The sequence below is a fragment of the Vanessa cardui genome, chromosome 15 (assembly GCF_905220365.1).
Source record: "Vanessa cardui chromosome 15, ilVanCard2.1, whole genome shotgun sequence".
Lineage (NCBI taxonomy): Eukaryota > Metazoa > Arthropoda > Insecta > Lepidoptera > Nymphalidae > Vanessa > Vanessa cardui.
Genome location: NC_061137.1, coordinates 11,757,331 through 11,780,487, shown reverse-complemented (window position 1 = coordinate 11,780,487; position 23,157 = coordinate 11,757,331). Strand labels below are relative to the sequence as shown.

Here is a 23,157-nt window from a genome sequence, read left to right as displayed (position 1 = left end):
AGCAGCAAGAAAATTTGTGTTTTTTTTTTTACTTGTCTATAGACTTTGTACCCACATTGTACACTTTTATCTATGTACTGTAAACATGTTAAAAAAAATAACTCTAGTCCTAACAGGACATTGACTCAGTTATTACTCATTCATTATTTATTTAGTAACAATAACAAAGTTTAATAGCATTGTGACCTGATTTGCATTGACAGTGCAAACCTTAACCTATAAACTATCATTAACTAATAAACAAATCTCACCAAGTACACAGAAAACGGTAGACACAACAGAAACAGCCATATATAAAGATGTACTGTGTTGCAAAACAAATTCTGATGGGGATCATAAAACCATCCTCCTGTCAATGATGCCCATATACCCTGGCGTAGGATTTCCAATATCTGCGAACCCATTTTACACGCTATGTCCACATTTCGGTCTAACGTACACTCCACCTACACTACACTGTCAATAGTTGTTATAAAATTCACATTTCACATCAGCTAATGTCCAATTGCAAGTTTTTCGTCTTCCCTGCCATTTTGGATGACAGTGTATACACGAAAACAGACTTTATAGACATGGATTGTTATACACATACACACTTAATACAACGACATTTAGATTTTTATAAGTACATCAATTTCTGAGTAAGGTAGAACATAGCTAAGATTAATAGTAATTTTTTTAAGAAATATTAATAACATTGGAATTGTTGAAACAACTTTCGATTCTTGACACTTAAATTTTGACCACAGCGTTGACAGTTTTCAGGGTTGCCACTTGCCATTACAATGTCAAAATCTAGTGCTATAATATAACCGGTAATGTCAATTGTTTCTACATTGGTTAATAGTGTCATATACAGAATCACTATTTACGCTGGAATGTGACAGAGGCCGAAGGCGCAATTTTTGGTATATTTAAAATAAACCTCGCACGCGATTAGTGTATTGCGAACGCTTATTGCGGAATGGTTACCGTAGCAGTATTATTGTGTTATTGGTGATTTGTTTTTTAACTAAAATAAAAAAATGGCTGATATAGAAAAACATTTAAAACAAGCAGCAATGCAAGTCGGAGCTGGCGGAAGTGCAGGATTTATAGAAGTTTGCATCATGCATCCTCTTGATCTTATAAAAACAAGATTACAATTGCAAGCTAATAAAACTTCTTTAAAAACATCGGATCCTCATTATTATAATGGAATAATCGATTGTATGAAGAAAATGTATAGAAATGAAGGTTTAACATCATTTTGGAAAGGAATTTTACCACCGATTTTAGCTGAAACTCCAAAACGAGCTGTGAAATTCGTAACTTTTGAACAATATAAGAAATTATTTTTATTTGGATCCAGTTCACCCACTCCTTTAGTGAGAAATTATTTTATTATTTATTACATTATTATTAATTTTTTAGTGTATGTACTAAGTGCAAACGAATTTTCCGTGTTTTTATCTTATTTAATTATCATTAATGAAGGTAAATTAACCAATAAAATTATATTTATAGACTCATAGTTAAAACTATTTTAATTAATTCTCTGAAAAAGTTGACTTTACTGAGCATTTTACAATTACTTTGATAAAACATATAATTTGTTAACGTAAATTCAAATTTGTTATAAACAAATATACAGTTGATAAGAGTTTATTTAGACAAGGTCACGGAAATTTATTACAATAATTAGTAAAAGTAACACGACGTAGATATTTGCACTAATGAACCTATGATGGCTTTTTAGTGTATAGTGTCGTGTGTATTTTAATAAGGGAATTCTACTAATAAACTTTTTTTTAAATACGCAGTCCCGTAAATAGGTAAACTCTTGAAGGTACCAATACAATGACAAAGAATAAAACAATCTTTAAGCCGTTAATTCACCACTAATAATGGAAACTAAGATGTTGTTCCCGTAATTACACTGGCTCACTCCATCCAAAACGAAAAAGAAGCACTCTCTAAAATTACTTATGGGTTACTTGCCAGTTTCCACGACGTTGTAAAATTACTAGTAAGTTTTTGTTTTTCATTTTTGTAGACCTTCGCTCTAGCCGGACTTGGATCTGGAATAACAGAAGCGATTCTGGTAAATCCATTCGAGGTTGTCAAAGTGACTCTTCAGTCCAATAGAGCATTAGCAACCGAAGTTCCGAGTACATGGACGGTGACGAGGCAGATCGTAAGGGAGAATGGACTTGGATTCAGAGGCCTTAATAAGGGTCTAACGGCAACGATAGCAAGGAATGGAATTTTCAATATGGTCTATTTCGGATTCTATCACAGTGTCAAAGGATATTTGCCAGAATATGAGGTGAGCGAACGTGTATCATAATAAAAAACATTACCACGAAAATTTCATACAAACCTCGTTATAAAATCTTTTGTTAAGATCCTGAAAGTTCACATTGAAATAATTTGTTTACTATTTTGATTATTTCATACTTCGTATCATGTGATTCTTTATAGTTCAAACTGTATGAATTATTTACATATTTGCTTTGTTCAAAATCAAAAGTCATAATACAAAAATCGCTCGTGTTGTCAGGCAAGTCACGATTACGATCTAGACCTACTTGAGCGTTAAACTCGAGAGGAAGGCGATGTTTACATGTTTATTGTTGATAACTATTATCAGTTGCAAGATAGATAAGTTTTGTTCTCATTTATCAGTGAGAATATTTTTTTACCTTATTTTTCATTTGTTAGTTTACATTTGTGGCCTTGATTCTAATTATATTAACGTCAATATTTGAATCAAGTATTTTAGGAGTTATGCTTTTTTTGTATTGATAAACATTAAAACGATTGGAAAGGTTTAATTTGTCTAATGAAGCGTACTCAACCTTTGTTTATTCCGTTTCTAAACGAGCTTGACCTACTTGCTTGTTTCTCTACGCACGAAAAGGGACACCAATCTCAGAATACCTCTCTTCACATAAATATATCCCCTCAATGTAAATTCACATGCTTATCTCATATTATGTCTAAATTTCTATCATGTGTTCAGCGCCTCTGAACACAGACACAATTTGCTCATTGTTATTTCTAAAACGGCATAAACGTTTCGACTTAACTACTGACATCTCGATCTTAGTTGATAGCCTCTTGACTGTAGGCATTTGAATTATTACATAATATCGTGTAAATACAGTTATATGGCATTTGTTTAAATTACACATATAATGAATTTTCACATTGTTTCCTTGTTCTTTGTATCGTAACTAACAGAAATAGTATAGAAATAGTATTATCTGTTATAATTGGGATGTGTCCAAAAATTGTGAACATTTCAAATAAGAATAATTGATTAAGGAGAAACTGTAATTTGTCTAACTCTTAATTATTAATACACTAATCAATATAATTGCAAGAAATGATTGGCTTTTTTCCTTTTTGTTATACCTATAGTCTACAGAGAAACAAATTGTTCATGCTTACAATTTGTATTGGAACGTCCCCAAGTAAACTAGTCGTAACTAAATATATTCATTTGCAGGATCCTCTTTTAGAATTTGGTCGAAAAGTCGCCATCGGATTTACGTCAGGTGTTCTCGGTTCTTGCGTGAATATTCCATTCGATGTCGCGAAGAGTCGTATCCAGGGTCCGCAGCCAATACCAGGTGTCATCAAATATGGCTCAACGACTGGAGCTATTATGTTGGTGTATAAGGAAGAAGGGTAAGTAGATGTTACCAACGCGTGATTGAAATTACGCATTGAAAAATAATCTAGCTAGTATATACTTAGAATCATTTTCCTTGATATAAATTGTTTAAGTTAATATTCAAGTATGATATTATTGGAAGATTACGTCGTTTTACCTGTACATGTTACAGTACTATTACTCGGTCGAAACTACTTTTGTTTATAACTATAGTTAAGTGATTTTGTCACGCTACCTTTATATATTTACTCTGTTCTTTCAAATGTCATGCTTTTTAAAATATCCAACACATAATATTAAATTTGTTGTCTGTATGTCTTATCTGAAAAGTACTTTAAATTAACTTTCTTTCTTTATTCAACCGTAACAGTGGTTAAAATTAAATTTGGCTGGAAATTGTTGTCACTGCTACAAATGGTTCTAGTACCTATGTCTGTGTATGTATTTAATCTAACAATAGATCAAAGACTAACTGAAGGTCAACGATTATATTCAGATTCATTCTATTGTATTATGCAATGCTCGTAATGCAAACTTTTCACATTAATAAAATGTTGAGAGAGTGAAAAAATACACAATAGCAACATAGTAAATTATTCAATTGAGTCCAAAGTGTAAACGGTTAAAATCTACGTACTTATGTGTTCATGTCAGCAACGTCATTGATATAAACGGCGTATATCTTTGATATTATAAAAGATGAGAAATGCGTCTTATAACATTTGATGCAAAGTGAATAAAGTTCAAATTTCATCCCAACAAAAAATAGTTAAGACCATTGGTTTGTACAAAGTTTTATACTAAACGTGCTACATAATATCTTACGTAGTCCCTAGTAATATACGAACGTAAAAACCGCACAGTATAAAATATCATACGTATTAAAACTTCCATTGGCGCATTAAATAAGAATTATAATGCGTGTTACCAATGCATAACTAGTTCCATAATGTCGGAAAGTGTAAGAATTCGACTAAAAACATAATACTGTCTTGTAATTAAGGTTTATTTTTGATGAAATTGTATTTAGAGCCTTATCTCTAGAGTCACAGGGATCTAAATCAAAATATCAAATTAATTTGACACTGTTGTTCATGACATACATTTTTGTATTAGAAACGTTTCACTTACGCCAAGATTGACGACTGATTGAAGACTTATAACCTCTTTGGCATCGTTATGTTACCTTATATATATGAATATTATAACTATCAACGGTATATGATGTAGATTTTACTTACAAAAACTGGCAAATAAGTCATTAGTTTTCATTAAATATGTATGACATAATACTATGTTATCACTACATGTTATAAAACAAAGTCTCCTGGCCGTGTATGTCTGTCTGCATGTTCGCGATAAACTGCAAAACTACTGAACTGGATTTTCATGCGGTTTTCACTAATAGATAGAGAGGTTCACAAGAAAGGTTTATGTATATAGTTTATTAAGGTTTTTGTGTAAATAAGTTGAAATTGAACGACAATTGTTATATACATGTCGGGAAAAAGCAACAAAAAAATATCATAAAATATTGTAAAAAACTTATGTCCACCTGTGTGAAGCCGTGACTAGTCGCCATTTATTTATTATTTTGGTTATGTTAAAACATATCTAAGCAATATTATGAGAAAAACCAGAAGGTTTTTCTCATAATAAGCCCCAGAAAGATTGACTTTGTCGACTCACAACTCACAAGTTTGGTGTTATCAGCTTACGTTTACTTCTTGTTTATACAATTGCCGCTCAGTTTACCGAACGTAACATGTATATGTATATTTATATAAATTTACATAATACTACTGTTAATATATTGTTATACAACTTTAAGTATTTAAGATTCCTACTTTGATAAAACAATATCGAACGGAGTCTCCAGGATTTGTCATGGGATACATTTTTAAGCCATGTCTGGGAACTTTTATGTTTCGGTACACCCTATACCCACAATTTTACAGCCTCTTTAATCGGATTATCGGTCGGTTGGTCGATTCGGCAATCATCACAGAAGTTTTAGGATAAACTCTAGGCTGGAAAGTTACTAACAAAGATACTCTATACCGTTATCGAATCGAACCATAATTGTGCAGATGCTTTCCTATTTTACAAACACAACGAAAAATTTGCGTTTTGGTTAAAAATTTATTAGAATAAAATCCGCATGTTATTGTAAGTGACATAATTAGCTAGAATCAGTTTTCAGTTACGATTAAGCTGAGGTAATTTTTGTGAGGAATATTCAAAGTGGGATCGGAAAATAATGAATAGTAGAATTGTTTCTCTGTTTGAGGCTCAAATTTCCATCATACTCTTACACTCGTACTGATACATATTTAATGTATTAAAAATAGCTCTTATACTTTTTGTTGCTTGTTGATATAAATAATTAGCCAAAATACAGCTTCACTGTATTACTATTAAAATCATTACAAGGTCGATATTCAAATTGATTTTATTAAATTCTCTTTATTAATAAATGATAATATTTTATATTTATAACAACCTTCAAACTAAACTTGTGCAAAAAAACCCAGGAAAATCTATTTTGTTTTTCTGTAGTATCAAATTATTCGTTTTGCAAATATAATAGGTACTTTTAATTCTGTATGCATGTAAAATTGATTTGACTGCCTGGTTGATATCGGCTGTAGATCAGGTCTGATACAATATTCTCCAATACCAATACAATACGCTCAGTGGTTCTACTAATTGAATATTGCAATGTCAAGATATTGTTATTGGCTGTCTAAATTTTGGAACTTGGCGATGTTAAAAAGTGCACATTGACAAGCTCGTACTGAGTCATTATTCTCTCATCATCCTATTGAGAGTACATAACACTGTAACTACAAGAAGTAGAAACCAATCCTTCCACCCTCAAGTGTATTACCAACTATGGAACATAAAATCTAATATGTTATAACTCTTGTCACTGGAATGTCACTGGCTCACTTCCTCTTTAAACCAGAACGGGAATAGGAATTAAGACAATGGTATAGATGTTTTGCAGAAGAATAAATTTGGAACAATTCTAAATAGGTATTCAGATATCTATTCAGACATATTAGAGATAAAATTTCACACTATTTTACCTGTAACCCTACTTTACTTTTTGCAAATTGTATCCATAATAAAATAGAGGAAATCAAATAAACCTTTATTTTTAAGTCTGTTAAAAATCCAATATCTTGACTCATACTGTTGGTTGTTGCTTTGATTTTCGATATATAAACACAGTAGCAATAGTTAGATGTATGTACATCGTGGAAAACTATCACTTTTAGCGTGGCCATGTGCCAATTACATAGTTAGAAGTTGTAGGTACAATTTGCGTATAGAAACAAAACGTAAATAATTAATTTAGTTTCAAATGTAGTTAGTACTTTTATTTAAAAACAGTAAACAGGAGCGATTTTAAATTCAAGTTTTAAAATCAACTTCTAGCTCAAGATTAACTAAAACTTGCTTCTCGACTTGCCCGACATGATGAAACTGGGTACAATATAATATTTACGGTACATCGAAGTATTACAAAATGCTTTCGATATGTTTTCTGATTTTTCGAATGCATTTTATTTCGCGGCACATGTTTATGCAAGCTTAAAATTACGATCTTAAATAGAAATCTTTTGATTTCGTAACTTAATATTGGCGGAAAAAAAAAATGTTTTACACGAGAAGCAAACTTATACCAACTTTCCAACATCCCAAAGTGAAAATATTGCCACTGCACTGCAAATAATTCAAACATTTTAAGCCCATTTTATCTTATGTATGATGAAGACATATCATGTACAAGTTTATATTTGGAAGATAGGAATTATTTTAATTGAATATAAATAATAGGATCAGGGTGTGACATCGATTGAATGATTATCATCTGCAATTGATGAAAACAAAAAGTTTCTTGTCGGTTCTTCTCAGTAGAATCTGTACCAGTAATAGTCAACAAAAGAAAATCGAATCAACTTGTGATTCCTTGTGATTCAACTTTTATGAACCTACTTTTTATTTTGATTATTCAATAATTGTTTTCAGTTTGTATTTTTGTGCATTTTAGAGTTCATTCAAAGCTTTATATTACTATATATTTAGAGCCCAATAAAAATAATGTATAATCAAAAACTTCCAAGAACGGAGTTTTAAAAAAAAGAATCGGTTTAAAAAATATATCAGGCATGGCATTTGAAACAACAATTAAGTATTTACTAGTATTATTTATTTTAAGAAGAAAATATGTAAATCGATCAGGTCATTGCGTTTCATTTTCTCAAAAGCGTTACAAACACTGTTGGAAGATGTCCAATGCTACGTCACACGGCTCATTTCATACAAAACAAAGATTTTGGGTACATTTTATTTTCGAACAGAGATGCATTGTTCAGACTTCCACGTCTTTATTATTAAACGAAATATTCAATAACAATTATCGCTAATCGCTCTGATAAATATTTTTTTGGCTATTTGAATGCGATCCAATTGAATGTTTTTCTTGTGTAATGTAATTACGCGGAAAATTTATTATGGTGACATTATGAGTCAATGATCTTTACGTCTATTTTTGTTGTTGACTAGCTAATTAGTAGAATTATAGACGAGTTATGTATATTTAATGCGAGGTAAATAAGTAAAGTATTTTGTTTTTTTTTTTAGGTTCCGTGCTCTGTACAAAGGATTACTGCCAAAGGTTCTTCGATTAGGTCCAGGAGGCGCTATTATGCTTGTCGTGTATGATTACGTGTATCACTTTTTGGAAGACAAATTTCAGAACAAACACCACAACTTATAACCTACAATAACTCTGATTCATATAATAGTGCATTAAAATTACATTCAGATGTATGTAGTTAAATTAGGATTAAATAGTCCATTAGCTAATTATGAATGTATATATATTGATATTTTAGAAGTAGTAGTAATAGAAATATAGTATAATATATAACGATAAATATCCTTCTTAAAATTATGTGTTAATTCTATCATTAACACAAATAAAAGTACAGATCTTTACAGCATTTCAATTATATTTTTAAGTGATACTGCCGTACAAAGCGTCTCTGCTATGAATTAATATTATTGTTTTGATCGAAAATACGGAAGGAAAAGAAATCAATAATCAATAATAAATAATTATATTTGTTTATGAAAATTACGCCAAACAGTATATACTTTTAATCATACCAAGAAAACAACTTGTAACATAATGATTCATTTAATTGGTTTTGCATGTATCATTTAATACTTCTTTTCTTTCTAATTAACAATGTTCCAATGAGTGGCGGTAAAATGCCTAAGGCAGCATTTATGATGGTTTTTACTATTTTAAATCACAAATATTTATTTAAGCTATTTTCAATTATAATCAAAATGTAGTAAGCACATCATACTTGTATACTTTTGTAAATAAATATATTATATTAATATGATTTTTATTTGTTGATTTTTAATGTGGAAGTATTATATATTCAAAGGGTGGGCACATTTTTAAATTGAAATTATTAAGTGGGTCAGTTTTTTTAATGAAATAATGAAAAATCTAAGTTTCTTTTTTTTAATATACTAACTAATCTGTACGTGTATATTTGGTATTAGTTTTATATTTCAATTTTATTCGTTTGCAATTAATTTAGATTGTGAAATTAGTTTTACCGGTTTTTTAATTGAAATTTTAATGGCAACATTTGTTTTATTTAATGACATTTACGGTTTTCCATAAGTATCCGCCATATTGTTTTGTTTTGCTTTGAGATGGAACTTTAGCAAAGTAGAGATAAGTTTTGTAAATAAAACAATAAGTGTCTTTTATACGATAAGTATATTTACTGTTACTGATACTTTAAAAACATTAAAAGGTACTTCAAAAGTATATTTCACACAAAGCTTTGAACCTTATTTAATGAATGTCTATTAAAATATTGTTATTAAATCACATATATTTTACATTCGTTATAAAATCATTTTTTTTGTAATTTTCAACTTAAAACTATATTTTTAGACGAAACGCTTTAAACCAAATATTCGAACATATAATAAATAAAAGTTAATCAATTGTTGTGATACATAAAATTTTCAGATATCAACAATGGACCAAATTCAAACAATACCGGCGAGTTTGCCTCATATCGTACAAGTATATCCACCGTCAGTATCTATTCACCCTTCGCTACATTCACAAGGAAAACTTTCATACCAACAAACAATTACTTCCGAATCTTTACACATACCAGTATCATCACACATTCATGATATACACAATCAGCATCTCATATCACAGAACCAAACTGTGATGTCGTGTCAGCAGATACATTTGCAGAATGTACAACCTTTGCAAACTCAAATGCAATCACAGGTTTTACAAGGAGCAGATATGTCGCAGCAGCTGCAAATAACTTCTCATGTGATTCTGCCGCAAGTGCCGATGTTTAAGCAGCATATAATCACAAATAATCTACAGCAACAATACTACAGCCAGTATGAAACATTTTTGAAGGATGCGCAATGTGTAATTGCTAAGGTTGAGCCTGAGGTTCAGGTTGTAAATGAAAAGCAAATTGAGTAAGTTGAACTTATTATCTCAAAATAAGCCTATCTAGTTATTAGTATGTTACACAATTATCTTTTATTAGTTCAAGTTCATTACTCAACTTTACTTGTAATTTCATTTGAAATATACAACAGAATGATATTTTTTAAATCAATAAAACATTGAATTTGTAGAGTTAGTGTAGGTCATGACAGCTTATTTAATTTACTTTTTTCTTTCAAAATTTTGTTAAGATTTTATTATTTTATCAATTACAGTTGTAAGAATGAAAATAGCAATCAGATAGAAGTGGAGATAGTGTCTATGAAAAAGCGTGCTCGCAGTCAGATTCCTAATCCCAGCAAATGGGCTTGCAATGTACGTAAAATGAAACATCAACGAGGTGAAGCCTACATAAGCAGAAGAGGAAAATATGTACCCGAGAGACAAGTACGCAATACTAAAGACTGTTTAAAGTCATGCAGATACAAATGTAATGAAAGAATAAATGACATAGATCGGCAACACATATTTAATGCATTCTATTCTTTAAATGCAAATGAGAAAAAACATTTTCTGCTTAATACAACGGAAAGGAATTATGTAAAACACAATAAAATTTTAGATAGTGATCACAAACGAAAATATTCATTTAAATATTTCTTTTTAGTGAGAGCAGTAAGATACACAGTTTGTAAAAATTTCTACTTGGGTACTTTAGCAATATCTCAGAAACCAGTTTACAATGTACATTTAAGTAAATCAGATATGAATCTACCGAAACCTGATGGTAGAGGTTTGTCTGAAGCGAGCACACATTCCCTCCCCTCAGAAATAAAAGACAGAGTCAGGAAACACATTATGTCATTTAGCACAGTTGACTCAAAACCAATTAAACAGTTTTCTAGAAAGAAGCAATATTTAGAATGTAACTTAAGTATTAAACAAATGTATAATATGTATGTCACGGAATGTGATAAAGAAAATATAGTTCCTGTCAAAGAGTCCATGTATAGAAAGATATTTAAACAAGAATTTAATATACACTTTAAGAAAGATAAGACTGGCCAGCAGCTTTGTTGTAGATGCAAAGGATCTATAAAGAAAAAATGATACATTTTATGGCCTCACTTGAATTTGACAGCTCACAATTTATGAAAAGATTTCTTACCAGCAGCAAACCTGAAGCACAACATATTTTAACAGTCAATATAATAGATAGCCAATGATAATTACTATTGGCTATCATATTTATATGATATCTAATATTTCTAGGTTTTGTCAATCTTGAAATATTCTATTTCATAATTTTATCTACTTGATGGATATTGGCAAATTGCTTTACAGCAAAAGTATTGAAGTTAAGTAGAGCCTTACTAGGCATATTTGAATTATTTTTCTCTATTATTTTTATGCATGGTTTACTACTTATGTACTTAATATCTTTAATAGTTATTTTTCTATAAAAATTTACACTTAAATTAATAGCTATAAATTCGAGAGAAATATAGGCCCAAGATATGAGTACGTCCATACCTGGCATAAACCATAGTAGGAATTAACCACTCTTACAGATGAAATAATAGATCATTATCCATAGATGAAGATGCAGACAACATATTATATATGGCTTTTCAAGCTATTTGACCATCTCATTGTATGTATTGTGTATGTATGAAGTAATAGCTATGAAGCAATATATCCAGATGATATACTCGATTCAATCCTCGGAGCGAGAAATACTGAATCTGAAGTCTGGATATTAAAATTTAATTTAATGTAGTCTCAGAAGAAAGTTTAAGTCGTCAAGTCTGTCTCTATACGTTTCGGTTCGTATAGCCCTTGTTTAACCATTGATTATGAATAGGGGATATAATTTGTACTTATGTTAGCTATTCTGTTCAACTGAGTGGCCATCCGGCCAATCTCCTTTGAGAATATTCACCATTGGCTGTAGTTCGTTAGGAGGAAATCTTTGCTGCATCCTTATATCGAAACATTGACAACATCTGTGTCTATGTCATTCAATTGATTTTGTGACAGCTTTATATGAAATATTTTTGGATAATGAAGATGCAAAAATTATTAGCTATTTCAGAGGAAATGCACTTTTAAGATGGTGGATGAAGTATTCAATTAACATTTTTAATTATTTTTTAATATAAGTTCATCTTTATTAGATTGAATACTTAAAATGAGGTTATTAATATGAAAACAGTTATTACATAGTTAGGAATTTATGGAATTGCAATATTGTTGTTTTGTACTTTAATAATATTTTTTTATATTTACCTTCATTAAATTTCTATCAATGCTGCATTTCGGATGTAATTTTAAAATATAAATTATATATACATATACATAAATTAAAAAAATAATCAAATCTGCCATCAAAAGTTTACAGATTTGATAAAAAATGATATGACAACATTTTGGGCACATTTTAATTATTATACTATTTTTTTTGTATCTGGCAATATTGACTAAAGTTTAAATGTTTATGAAACCTTTTTGTTTGAAAATTTATTTTATATATGGATTAAAAGAACACTAGTCAAAATATATTTATGACTCAACATAACCGTTGGCATTTCAAATAGCAGTAAGTAGCATAAGGCTGACACTAAAGTTTATTTTTATAAATTTGAAATAAGTGACAAATAAATTTTATAAAGTATCAACTTTGTTTCATTAAAATATTCGTCAAATTTAATTTGACTATGCTAACAATTGCAAGTGATAAACATTTAATTTACTTTTGTTATTTAAAAATTGTAGGCAAACTAACTATGGGTTACCTGATCGTATTATCATCATGCAAAGACATTAGTAATGTAAGAATCATTCCATACATTGCTATGAGCCATTTACGAACTAAGATATCACGTCTACGTAATATCTATGAGTAATAATATAAAACGTCAAAATGTATTAAAGTAAAATTTATAAAAAGGGAAACTGACTGGCTGTTGTAAAGTATAAAAAACGTGATGACAATACTAAGTATTGCTGTTTGGTAGAGTATAAATGGGTGGTATTTACCCAGATGGGTCTCACTCTATGGTCAATAAGTTATTAATTATTATCAAACATTAAGTCTGCACGATAGACCAACTCAAAACATATTTAAATAAGAAATGCTTGGTGGTAGGGCTTTGTGCAAGCCCGCCTGGGTAGGTACCTTCCACTCATCAGATATTCTACCGCTAAACAACAGTACGCAGTATTGTTGTGTTCCGGTTTGAATGGTGAGTGAGCCAGTGAAACTACAGGCACAAGGGACATAGCATCTTAGTTCCCAAGGTCGGTGGCACATTGACGCTGCAAGGAATATTTAATATTTCTTACGGCGTCATTGTCTATGGGTGATGGTGACCACTTACCATCAGGTGGCCCAGATGCTCGTCCGCCAACCTATTCCATAAAATAAAATGCCTTAAAATAAGTTAAAGAAAAAAAGCTAATAATTGCACTGGTTTTTCTCAGTTAAAGTTTTATTTTGATTCATTTGTCTTATTATTACAATAACAAACTGTTAAAACTAAACATAAGCAAGGGCGACATTTAATTTAATTTACTTATTTTTAGGTAAAATTTATTTTATTGACAATTGTTTAATATAATTCTACTGGCATTATACATTAAATTGAAAATAATTTTGATTGAAGTAGGTAGCTATGTGCAGGTAGATATTTTTTTAAATTTAAATTTTACATAGGACGGAGAAGACAAGAGTACTTCGTTCGGTCGAGATGATAAAAAAAACTTACATTTTGAAACTAAACAGTGTATCAAGTATTGAATATTAATAATAACTTAACCTAAGTAAACTAAAACGGCACAAGTATTCTAAAATAAAGGTAGGTTGACATCTGACATTTTATCATATTATCCGGACATTTAAACAATTGTCAAGACTTATTGTCTTGTTTACATATTGTCCTACTGAAAGGCTAAGTACTATTTTTAGCATTCAGTGCTTTATCAGAATTAATTGCAATATCTAAGTGTTTTATAGGAATACTAGCAACCCGTCCAAAGTCTCATGCGAATGAAATAAGTTTCTATGTAAAAGTTATAAAAGAACGAAAAAAAAAATGACAAAGAAATATCACAATCTGCCAAAAATATATTGTTTATATATGTAAGAGAATATATATTGTTTTTAGAGGTTGCTTTTTAAATTATATTCAATCTCAATAATTCCTTATTGTAAAGTATTAGATGTATTTATTTTATTTTACTAATAAAAACTGTTATAATAAAGTAAATACTAGCTAGAGTTTTATTATTTAGTTAATTTTGGCTTCAATGATCACGCAGATCAAGTCTTCTTCATCATCATTCTTCATTTCCCACTTGACTCCCACCTTCACTTTGGGGTAAGATTTGAGTATGGGCATCGATGATTTGTAGGATACTTTCTCGCCTGACTGTAAATCAAAATTTATCAAAATTAATTTGCTAGTCTCGTTTTTACTTTGATCCTAAAACTTATAAAAGAATTGCAACAGTAACATAATAGGCTATTTGACAATGCGAAAAATAAAGTATCAATTATTGTAATCAGTACATATTAAGAGTTTAAAAATAATACTCTAATTTATTAAAAACTCCATAAATAAAATTGCATTATTTTATACTTTTGTCACGTGACACAAAACGGTCCTGATTGGCCGGGTTTATAATGAAGTCACCTTGCTAGTCTTCTATATGTATTACAACATATTAAAATACAGGCAAGTGACGTCACCGACCCCATTGCCGCGCCATATTGTCCTAGTAGCGTTTTCGTAGTAGAGATTTAAATATGGAATTTTTAATGTGATATTTTTGGTAAAAATGTACTAGAAATAAAAAAAAAAACACAACACAACAACATTTTTACTGGGTTCCTTAACCTCTATTAAATAATATAAAATGGATTTTAAAAACCAGTCAAATAGCCTATTTTCTGTATGGTACAGTTAAATGGTAGATTACTAAAAACGTAGAAATGGGGGCAACAGCTTGTAAATGCACTACTGGATAAAGATCACGTCTCCTCTTAACGATAACATCTGGCCACCTAGGTTCTTAAAAAGAACAATCGTTTTAAAATCAATGAATAAATAATTAAAAATAATTGCACAGATTAAATTACCTTGATTGGACAAACTAGTCCGCTATCCTTGCAAGCGTCTGGTTGAGGCAGTGGAAAGGGAACAGGCAGGTTCATTATTATACCGTGGACTACAGTCTCCAAACTCTTCGCGTCCACAGCTGTAAAGGAATAAAAATCAATGATTATTAGTCATTGAATGGAAAATGAAGGTTACTTCAGAAATATACAGAAAACTCTATATAATAAAAACAAATATCTTATTCAGAATTCACGTTCATGGTTTTAGTCGATGGTCAAATTCTGTGATTGAAATATGTATTACAAGCGGCCCGTCCCGACTTCGCACGGGGGACGTAAGTCTTTTTTTAAATATTTATTACTCCTTATTTATTTAAAAAAAAATTGTTGCTTTTCACCGACATTTTTAACAATTATCGTTCTATTTCAACTTTACACAAAAACCTTAACAAATTATATACTTAAACCTTCTTTATGAATCCCTCTGTCTGTTCGTGAAAACATCATGAAAATCCGTTCAGTAGTTTTGTAGTTTATGGCGAACATACAGACAGACAAACACGGTCGGGGGACTTTATAATATGTAGTGAAGAAACTCACTGGGCGTAAAGTCTATGGAAATAGACACATTAGTGTTCCTCCTCAGTATGCACTCCTTGGCTTCTTCAGCACACCCACTGATCTCCACTTTTTGAACTGTCGCTAGTTTTGAACCTGAAATTAAATTATTTACAATCAAGATTAATATATCAATTAATTAATGCCTAGATCAGTGTTGCCAACCGTACGTTTCAAAATCGTATTTATACGACCTTTTTGGCTCTTGTACGATATTCGATCGTGTAATCGAAATCGTACGCAAAACATACGATCTTTTCAAAATTCAATATTCAATACCCATAATCATAAGTAAGTCTAACTCTCAGTACGTTATAATATATAGTTATAGAATATGAATAGATATTATAATATTGGCTAAATACGATCTTTTATGGTACGGTATCTTCCAAAAAATAAAGTTGGCAACACTGCCCTAGATTATAAGACTACACATCCCTAGATATAAAAATTGCATATCTAATTAAGTATAATTATTAATTCCTCTATAGAATGTATAAAATTGTTTGTTCCGTCACAAATCTAAAAAGATTACACGATTAACGCGGTCTTTGTAGACATACAGTATTACACAATGCAATTACTATTAGTCATTGTTACGGCTAGCGGACTAATTTCAATTTTATGATGTAGACGATAAAGTTTATTTTTAAATAATAATATTCAAGGGTCATTTAATTTGTAGCTTGTTTTCGCAGAACATCGCACGTGTATAGTACATGAGTATATACATATGTTCTACGTCATTGTACGAATAATAAGTCTGGAATAGTAAAACTGAATTTTTATCTATAGCAGGATCTGGGTGATTAATATCTTATAGTTAAATAGTAATAGAATATCTTAAGAATATCTTATAGTTATATAATACTATATTTAAATTGAACCGTTACGACTGATTGAATTAATAAGTTCTTAAAGTATGTATATATACAGGTTAAATATAGTTTTTATATCTTTATTTTAATACTTTCAGAGATAGAGTGTTAGGATATTCACAGTACATTGATGCACGCCCCAAAAGAAGCTTGAATAGGGACTTTTTTCATAAATACGCATTTCAGGGTTTCGTAATTAGGTGATGCCATAAGGGTTCAAGTTTGTTTTATAACAAATTCCATCAAATTCGGTTTAGTGGATTGGCCTTGACAGACCAACAGACATACTTATTTTCAACTAGAGCGTAGGCATCGTTACGTGCCCATGTGCCCACGAAAGGACTATTTTATGCATAAACACAAATGTAAATTAAAATTATAAATAAGTTGTGTAAATATATATTGTTACTTTAACTGAGTATAATGTATATTGTTCGTAAGTAAAGTATTTGCGTAAATTTTAGTTTCATACTTATTTTTTAACTTGTTTCCAATTTCATTAACTTTTCATACCCGTCATATATCAAAGTTTTTAAAGTTTTATGAGCAAAGTTCATTTATGAAAAGTAGATGAAGGGTTCATTATAATGGTTGGATTTAGTGTGTTCCATGAATTAGTAAGTTAAATTTTCTAATGACATTGAATGATAAATTTTAGAGCGCTTAAATAACGAATTAAACAAGGCTTGATACTAAAAAGGCCAATTTCATAATCCTTACTTTTGGTAATTCAAGTCGTATTGATGAACATATGCTGGTTGTATTTTATGAAATACAATCAGCATAATAGCAAAGAGCCGAGATGGCCCAGTGGTTAGACGCGTGCATTTTAACCGATGATTGTGGTTTCAAACCCAGGCAAGCATCACTGAATATTCATGTGCTTAATTTGTGTTTACAATTAATCTCGTGCTCGGCGGTCAAGGAAAACATCGTGAGGAAACCTGCATGTGTCTAATTTATTAGAAATTCTGACACATGTGTATTCCACCAACCAGCATTGGAAAAGCGTGGTGGAATAGCTACAGTGGGAAATTTACAGGCTGCTCATGATGATGACGATTATATGACACAATGTCTTTTAAAGATTAAAATACCGAATTCGCATTTAGCAAAAAATATTTGGCCCTTTTCGCACTAGACAACAGTTTAATTATTAAATATATTGACAAACAGTTTATTTTGTTTATTCATCTTTTTTTAAAATTTTTAATGCATCTTAACTCCAATATTTTTGACCGCTTAATTTTTTTTTCTTTTTTAATTTTAGCTGTTCATGATGATATTTATATTCTACATTATTAAGTTGTCGATTATTTATTTTATTATCACACGTTAATATTGTTTGTATAACAAAAGCAATGTTGTATAAGATAAAAGTAAACTTTTATTTACATGTTTACGTATTTCATTATCAACTCTTTAGTTGTTTATAATTATAAAACTAAAACATAACAAAGTAATGTGTAAAAATTAATTGTTTAAGATTATTTATTTTTTAAACTAATTTCATCAATCAATGTGCCAGCAGTCTTAGGAACTAAGATAGTATGTTCGTTGAGTCTGTAATGAGTAATGACTATATCTATCTAACAATATGAATACAATTCATTTATTAACCATAGATTATTTTATTTATTTTGGAACAAAATTCAAATTCAAATTACTTTTTTCTTTATAAACAAAAAAAAAAATTAAGAATCCTTTTCAAATAAAATGTCAACAGCAAATCTTTATTGCGCAGCCCCGGAAATATTCTTTTGGGTCAGAAATAAATAATAACCATTTAATATGCTTAGTGACCTTTAACCCTAAAATTGTCTGTCGCAGTTATGGTATTTCACGTTAAAATTTTGGTTTTCGGTTTGGGAAAATAATGTATAGGTACCTAATATATGTACATTTTACAATGTGCGTGTATTAATCAACGTTTATATCTCAACGGTTTACCTGCTTGCCTGTTTGAAATGACTACGTCACTAGCTACAGCTACGTCGTCGTAATTTTCGTTTTCTGCGCCTTGTGCGATCTTCTATAACTACGCCATATTTTACTGACTCACTAAAATTTAACCGCAGGTTCACTACTGCACAACTACACAAATGCGTGGACCATTAACGATAAACACTAAACACAGCCTGCCAAAAAAATTTGGTGCGATGTATGTTTTTAATGATACTAGCATGTAAGTATGTTTGTATTCGAATCAAGTACTAGGGGCTCAGCGGAATCTTAACAAGAGCAAAACGAAAAAACAATAGTTCTGCCGAGCTTGTCTATTCTTGCGCCCACGAGAGTCCCTGTGCCTGGGCACCGATGGCACCGCCCTATTTACACCACTTCATCTCCCGATAGTTTACGACGACTGTGACTACATTGTCATTTGTTAGTCCGCCTGCCTCTTACAAATAAAAAATATTTTTTTACTTTCTTTGAAGTAATAGGGATCCAATTTCATCAAATATAAGGTGTAACATTATTTGTAAGTTTATCTTTAGATTTCGGAAACAAGAATACTTCGTTTTTGTTGGCTTTGTATGTCCGTTTTGAAACTTTCGGATGTAGGTACCTAATTGTATTATTAATAAAATATTATACTCAATCTCATATAATCGTAAAAATAGTATTGATTTTAAGTTTTTGATTCATGAATAATAAATGCTTTTATTGTGTATTCTGTATGAGCAGAATTATATTTTGTACATATTAAAAAAATGTTTAGTTTTAATTTCAAGCGTTTAGTGTGATTTTAATGATATTGTTATTTCAATCTTAAGGAAAGTCATACCTACAATTTGCGTCACCGTCGCTTTACTCATTACTGACAAGAACAAAGTCTTACGATTGCGCAGTTAAATTGATGTCCTGTATTAATTTATTTATTATTGCAACACTGCAATATTTTCGGTACTTAAAATTAAAAGTCTTACTCAAAGAAATGCTTATTGTCTGTTATGAAGAAATTTTGGACTGAAAAATTATATAGACATATAATAGCTATATTGATCGCTCAGTGCTTGCGTTTTAAATATCGACGACACCGTTATCGGAATTTCGGAACCAATATGAAAGTTGATATACGTAGTTTAGTGTAAGTGTTATATTATAAATAAAGATATATAGTCATAAACTGTCAGTAGTGTACTATATAGCTGAGTTATTACCAAATCACATGATATACGTAAATTTAAGGTTTGTTTCTCTTAATTCCTGCACCGATTGGAATAGTCTATAGTTCCTGTCACTTTCTTCAAGAAATAAGTTATTATACATGATTGTATTATGTCAGTTTAATTAAAAGAAGGATGTTTTGAAGGATAATTCCCCTATTTCTCTATTCAGTCATTAGTATTTAACATCTAATTTAATACAAAAGTGTGTATAATACGATGTTACGCATACATAGCCTTCTGACGTGAACAATAAATCTTATCAAAGACAATGAAATGATCTAATAGACAATTACTATTTTTTAACTACTTACGCAAATTCATAATAGACTATTTTTAGTTTTCAGTTGAGACGCATAATAGTATACAATAAGGAAATTACAGATAATATATGGGATTATTATAATATTTGTGACAAGTGACTTACATAGCTAACGAGCTGTGCCAGCGACCTAGTACGCGTTTGAATTAAAAGAAAAACAAACTATTGTAGCCTAAGTTCCTCTTTATTATATCAGTTATCCCCAGTGAAAGCCCCGTCAACATCGGTCCAGCTGTTCCAGAGATTACCCGGAACAGACATACAGACAGACAGATAAAAATAGTAAAAAATGTTATTTTCATATATGTACCGTGTATACATATGCATATGCATTGAGTAAAAACGGGCTATTTTATATATAAGACACTCCAATTTTTATTATGTGTATAGATAATAATCACACATAGTATTAAGGTTTTTATTAAATTCTCGTAATTGTTTAGTTCTTATGGCTATTACTAATTTCAGATAGATGCGGCTTTATTGTTATTATCCAATGATGTTTAAGTTATGTTATCGGTAGGAAATATTTCATAGATTTGAAGTAAACGTCGTTTTGACGTTTGGCCAAAAAGGTATGTCTTGTCTCCCATAATTTTGGTCGCAAGAATTAAAAATATCGACTTTTCTAAAAGATTATTAATATTGAATGCAATTAATGCATAATTTATATACGAATATGAAGCATGCATACAACAGTTATGCATAATGATAACAATTACGTATTATATTCATACAATTTTAATAAACACGAAATACGTGTTATATATTATATGGGAATTATAGGCTTAAAAATATAGCAATACATATTATAAACAAAATAGGTTGCATTGTCAAATTTACAATAGGCTGTAAGGTGTTACTCCTTTATCACGAGATATGAATAAAAAAAAATTCATACATCTATCGTTTTTTGTACATTGAATGCAAAATGATTATATTACGTTCGGCTACGCACGAATAACAATAGGAATTCGGAGATTAGCTTAATGTTATTCTAATAACGTTAGTTATGGTTTGATTACAGTTCAGCGAGGTTAAATATAATTGACAAAATATCTTCTAATCTATAGGTACCTATTAACCAGTTAGCTTTATAAAGTAATCATTAATTTTGATAATTATTGTTTTTTAAATATTAAGAGTTATCGGAATTAATACGATAGCTTACAGACTTGACCCTTTTGTTGTAATATATACATATTATTATGTTATGTTCTTAAATATATGATTTAATATAATATGGTATTAGAGTTTTAATATGCAATAAATTTAGATTAATACCATATAAATAATGCTTGAACGATTGACTTTTGAAATTTCATATGATTTTCAAAGCAAAAACAAATTACAAGTTACATTTAATTTAAAACTACCTACCTGCGGACACAGAAATGTCAAGAAACTCAATGGTTGCTCTTTTATATTATAAAAATATGTTTATATAATATCATATATCATTTTTTTTAATGTTAAATTGCAATATGAAGCCGAAGTGTTGCTAGTTTATTCATAAAATGTCAAAATATTTCATGTTTACATTTTATAACCTAAAATATATTTAAATCAGATAGCAAATAAACAAAATAATATAAATCTATCTAATTAAAGCCCACGACTAAAACAAATGTGAGCTATAATCTTTTTAATAGAATGTTCTTATCATAATATTGTATTATATTTTAATGGGCGTAATCTAAATCGGAGGGTATGTTACTCTGTAGTTAGGCGTATGTTTATTGGTAAAAAATACGATTATTGTACATTTAGGTATATTATGGTATCTGTTCAATATGAATGTTCGTATTTCTAGATGAAGCTATCATTCAACGATATTGCTCTTATATCTGCTCAATAACTTTTTAATATTTTTTTTTCAAGTTTTTGCTAATTAAAGCTATGTGGAGATTAACACATATTTCATCTTTTGAAAAATAACACAATTGTTTTCAAAAGAGTACGTATATGTAAATCCTAAAAAAAAATACGAAGTACAAACAAACACATTACAATAAATAAACAGTCCGAGATTGAGAGCGAAATAAAGTTACAAGAGAAATCCTTTGTCTTTTTTATCAATGGCACCGCGTCAGAAATAATACATTCCTTTATTTCATTTCAATATGACAATACCAGGGTTAATTAATCATAAACATTATTTTTAATTTGATTAAAATCACGTCGAGAATAATGCCTATATTATATTGAATGAATCATTTGCTTGTTTTCTTTTATGTAATTTTATCAAGGCAAACAAATACATAAATCGTAACGTATACAGCCGATTAATTATCAAATAAATATATTGAATGTTTATTTTATTTAACTTTAATAGTAAACAAATTATAAATTATCGCTAGTGTATCAATATTAAATGTTTTTAATTAAAAAAACAAACAAACCCATACCACAGTCCGTGTAAAATTTAGCTTGGGCACTGGCCAGTATCACTGCAACGGTAATTAAAAACAACATTTTGTTTGACGTGAGTAAATTCGCGCGCTAACGTAAGTTCGACTCGCGCGTTGGCGGCAGACTGACCTAGCGGATGGACTGTGTGTTGCGTCCTTTATAATATGGTTCTTTATAACGCGCCCGCGCAGTTCATAGAATAGATAACATTTGAAATAATCACAATTATTTTTTTCATTCTCATTTTGTCCTAATAGAAGATACAATACTCAAACAATAATTAATCACGTCATGTACAGGATAGGGAATTATACATTGAATTGTAGTAAAGGGTTAACACGTTTTTGAAATATATTCTTTTTTAATGTTTGTCCAAAGAGATTAAAATGTTAGGTTTGAGTCTTAAATCATAATTAAAAAAAAAAAACGTCTATTGCATAAGGCAGCAACT

General features: G+C 29.9%; 4 protein-coding genes across 4 annotated transcripts in view; 2 read left to right on the top strand and 2 right to left on the bottom strand.

The window, feature by feature from the left end:
• Positions 1-768, bottom strand: part of LOC124535916 (pecanex-like protein 1) — a 29,320-nt gene extending 28,552 nt beyond the window's left edge. Inside the window, exon 1 of the mRNA XM_047112317.1 lies at positions 252-768. Within this exon, the coding sequence (XP_046968273.1) occupies positions 252-404 (153 nt within the window). The 5' untranslated portion in view covers positions 405-768. The remainder of the gene's footprint in view (positions 1-251) is intronic.
• Positions 769-869: 101 nt separating this feature from the next.
• Positions 870-9,082, top strand: LOC124535664 (mitochondrial 2-oxodicarboxylate carrier). Its single transcript, XM_047111953.1, has 4 exons — positions 870-1,367; positions 2,036-2,308; positions 3,494-3,675; positions 8,315-9,082. The coding sequence occupies exons 1-4, from the start codon at positions 1,026-1,028 to the stop codon at positions 8,448-8,450; spliced, it is 933 nt and encodes a 310-aa protein (XP_046967909.1). The 5' UTR covers positions 870-1,025; the 3' UTR covers positions 8,451-9,082.
• A 274-nt stretch (positions 9,083-9,356) lies between these two features.
• LOC124535809 lies at positions 9,357-11,865 on the top strand. The gene is made up of 3 exons (XM_047112168.1): positions 9,357-9,513; positions 9,735-10,216; positions 10,463-11,865. The coding sequence occupies exons 2-3, from the start codon at positions 9,744-9,746 to the stop codon at positions 11,295-11,297; spliced, it is 1,308 nt and encodes a 435-aa protein (XP_046968124.1). The 5' UTR covers positions 9,357-9,513; positions 9,735-9,743; the 3' UTR covers positions 11,298-11,865.
• Positions 11,866-13,648: 1,783 nt separating this feature from the next.
• LOC124535790 (ecdysteroid-regulated 16 kDa protein-like) lies at positions 13,649-22,901 on the bottom strand. The gene is made up of 4 exons (XM_047112138.1): positions 22,703-22,901; positions 15,907-16,020; positions 15,328-15,446; positions 13,649-14,617 (listed from the first exon to the last, which is right to left on the bottom strand). Exons 1-4 carry the CDS (start codon positions 22,767-22,769, stop codon positions 14,477-14,479), a joined length of 441 nt encoding a protein of 146 aa, XP_046968094.1. The 5' UTR covers positions 22,770-22,901; the 3' UTR covers positions 13,649-14,476.
• Between the last annotated feature and the right edge of the window lie 256 nt (positions 22,902-23,157).

Coding starts and splice junctions, on each gene's coding strand:
- LOC124535790 (XM_047112138.1), bottom strand. CDS start 22,769: ATGTTGTTTTTAATTACCGTTGCAGTGATACTGGCCAGTGCCCAAGCT. Junction 15,447..15,906: donor TTCCATAGACTTTACGCCCA/GTGAGTTTCTTC, acceptor ATTCCTTTACAG/CTGTGGACGCGAAGAGTTTG. Junction 14,618..15,327: donor GACTAGTTTGTCCAATCAAG/GTAATTTAATCT, acceptor TTTGATTTACAG/TCAGGCGAGAAAGTATCCTA.
- LOC124535664 (XM_047111953.1), top strand. CDS start 1,026: ATGGCTGATATAGAAAAACATTTAAAACAAGCAGCAATGCAAGTCGGA. Junction 2,309..3,493: donor GATATTTGCCAGAATATGAG/GTGAGCGAACGT, acceptor ATTCATTTGCAG/GATCCTCTTTTAGAATTTGG. Junction 3,676..8,314: donor TTGGTGTATAAGGAAGAAGG/GTAAGTAGATGT, acceptor TTTTTTTTTTAG/GTTCCGTGCTCTGTACAAAG.
- LOC124535809 (XM_047112168.1), top strand. CDS start 9,744: ATGGACCAAATTCAAACAATACCGGCGAGTTTGCCTCATATCGTACAA. Junction 10,217..10,462: donor GTAAATGAAAAGCAAATTGA/GTAAGTTGAACT, acceptor TATCAATTACAG/TTGTAAGAATGAAAATAGCA.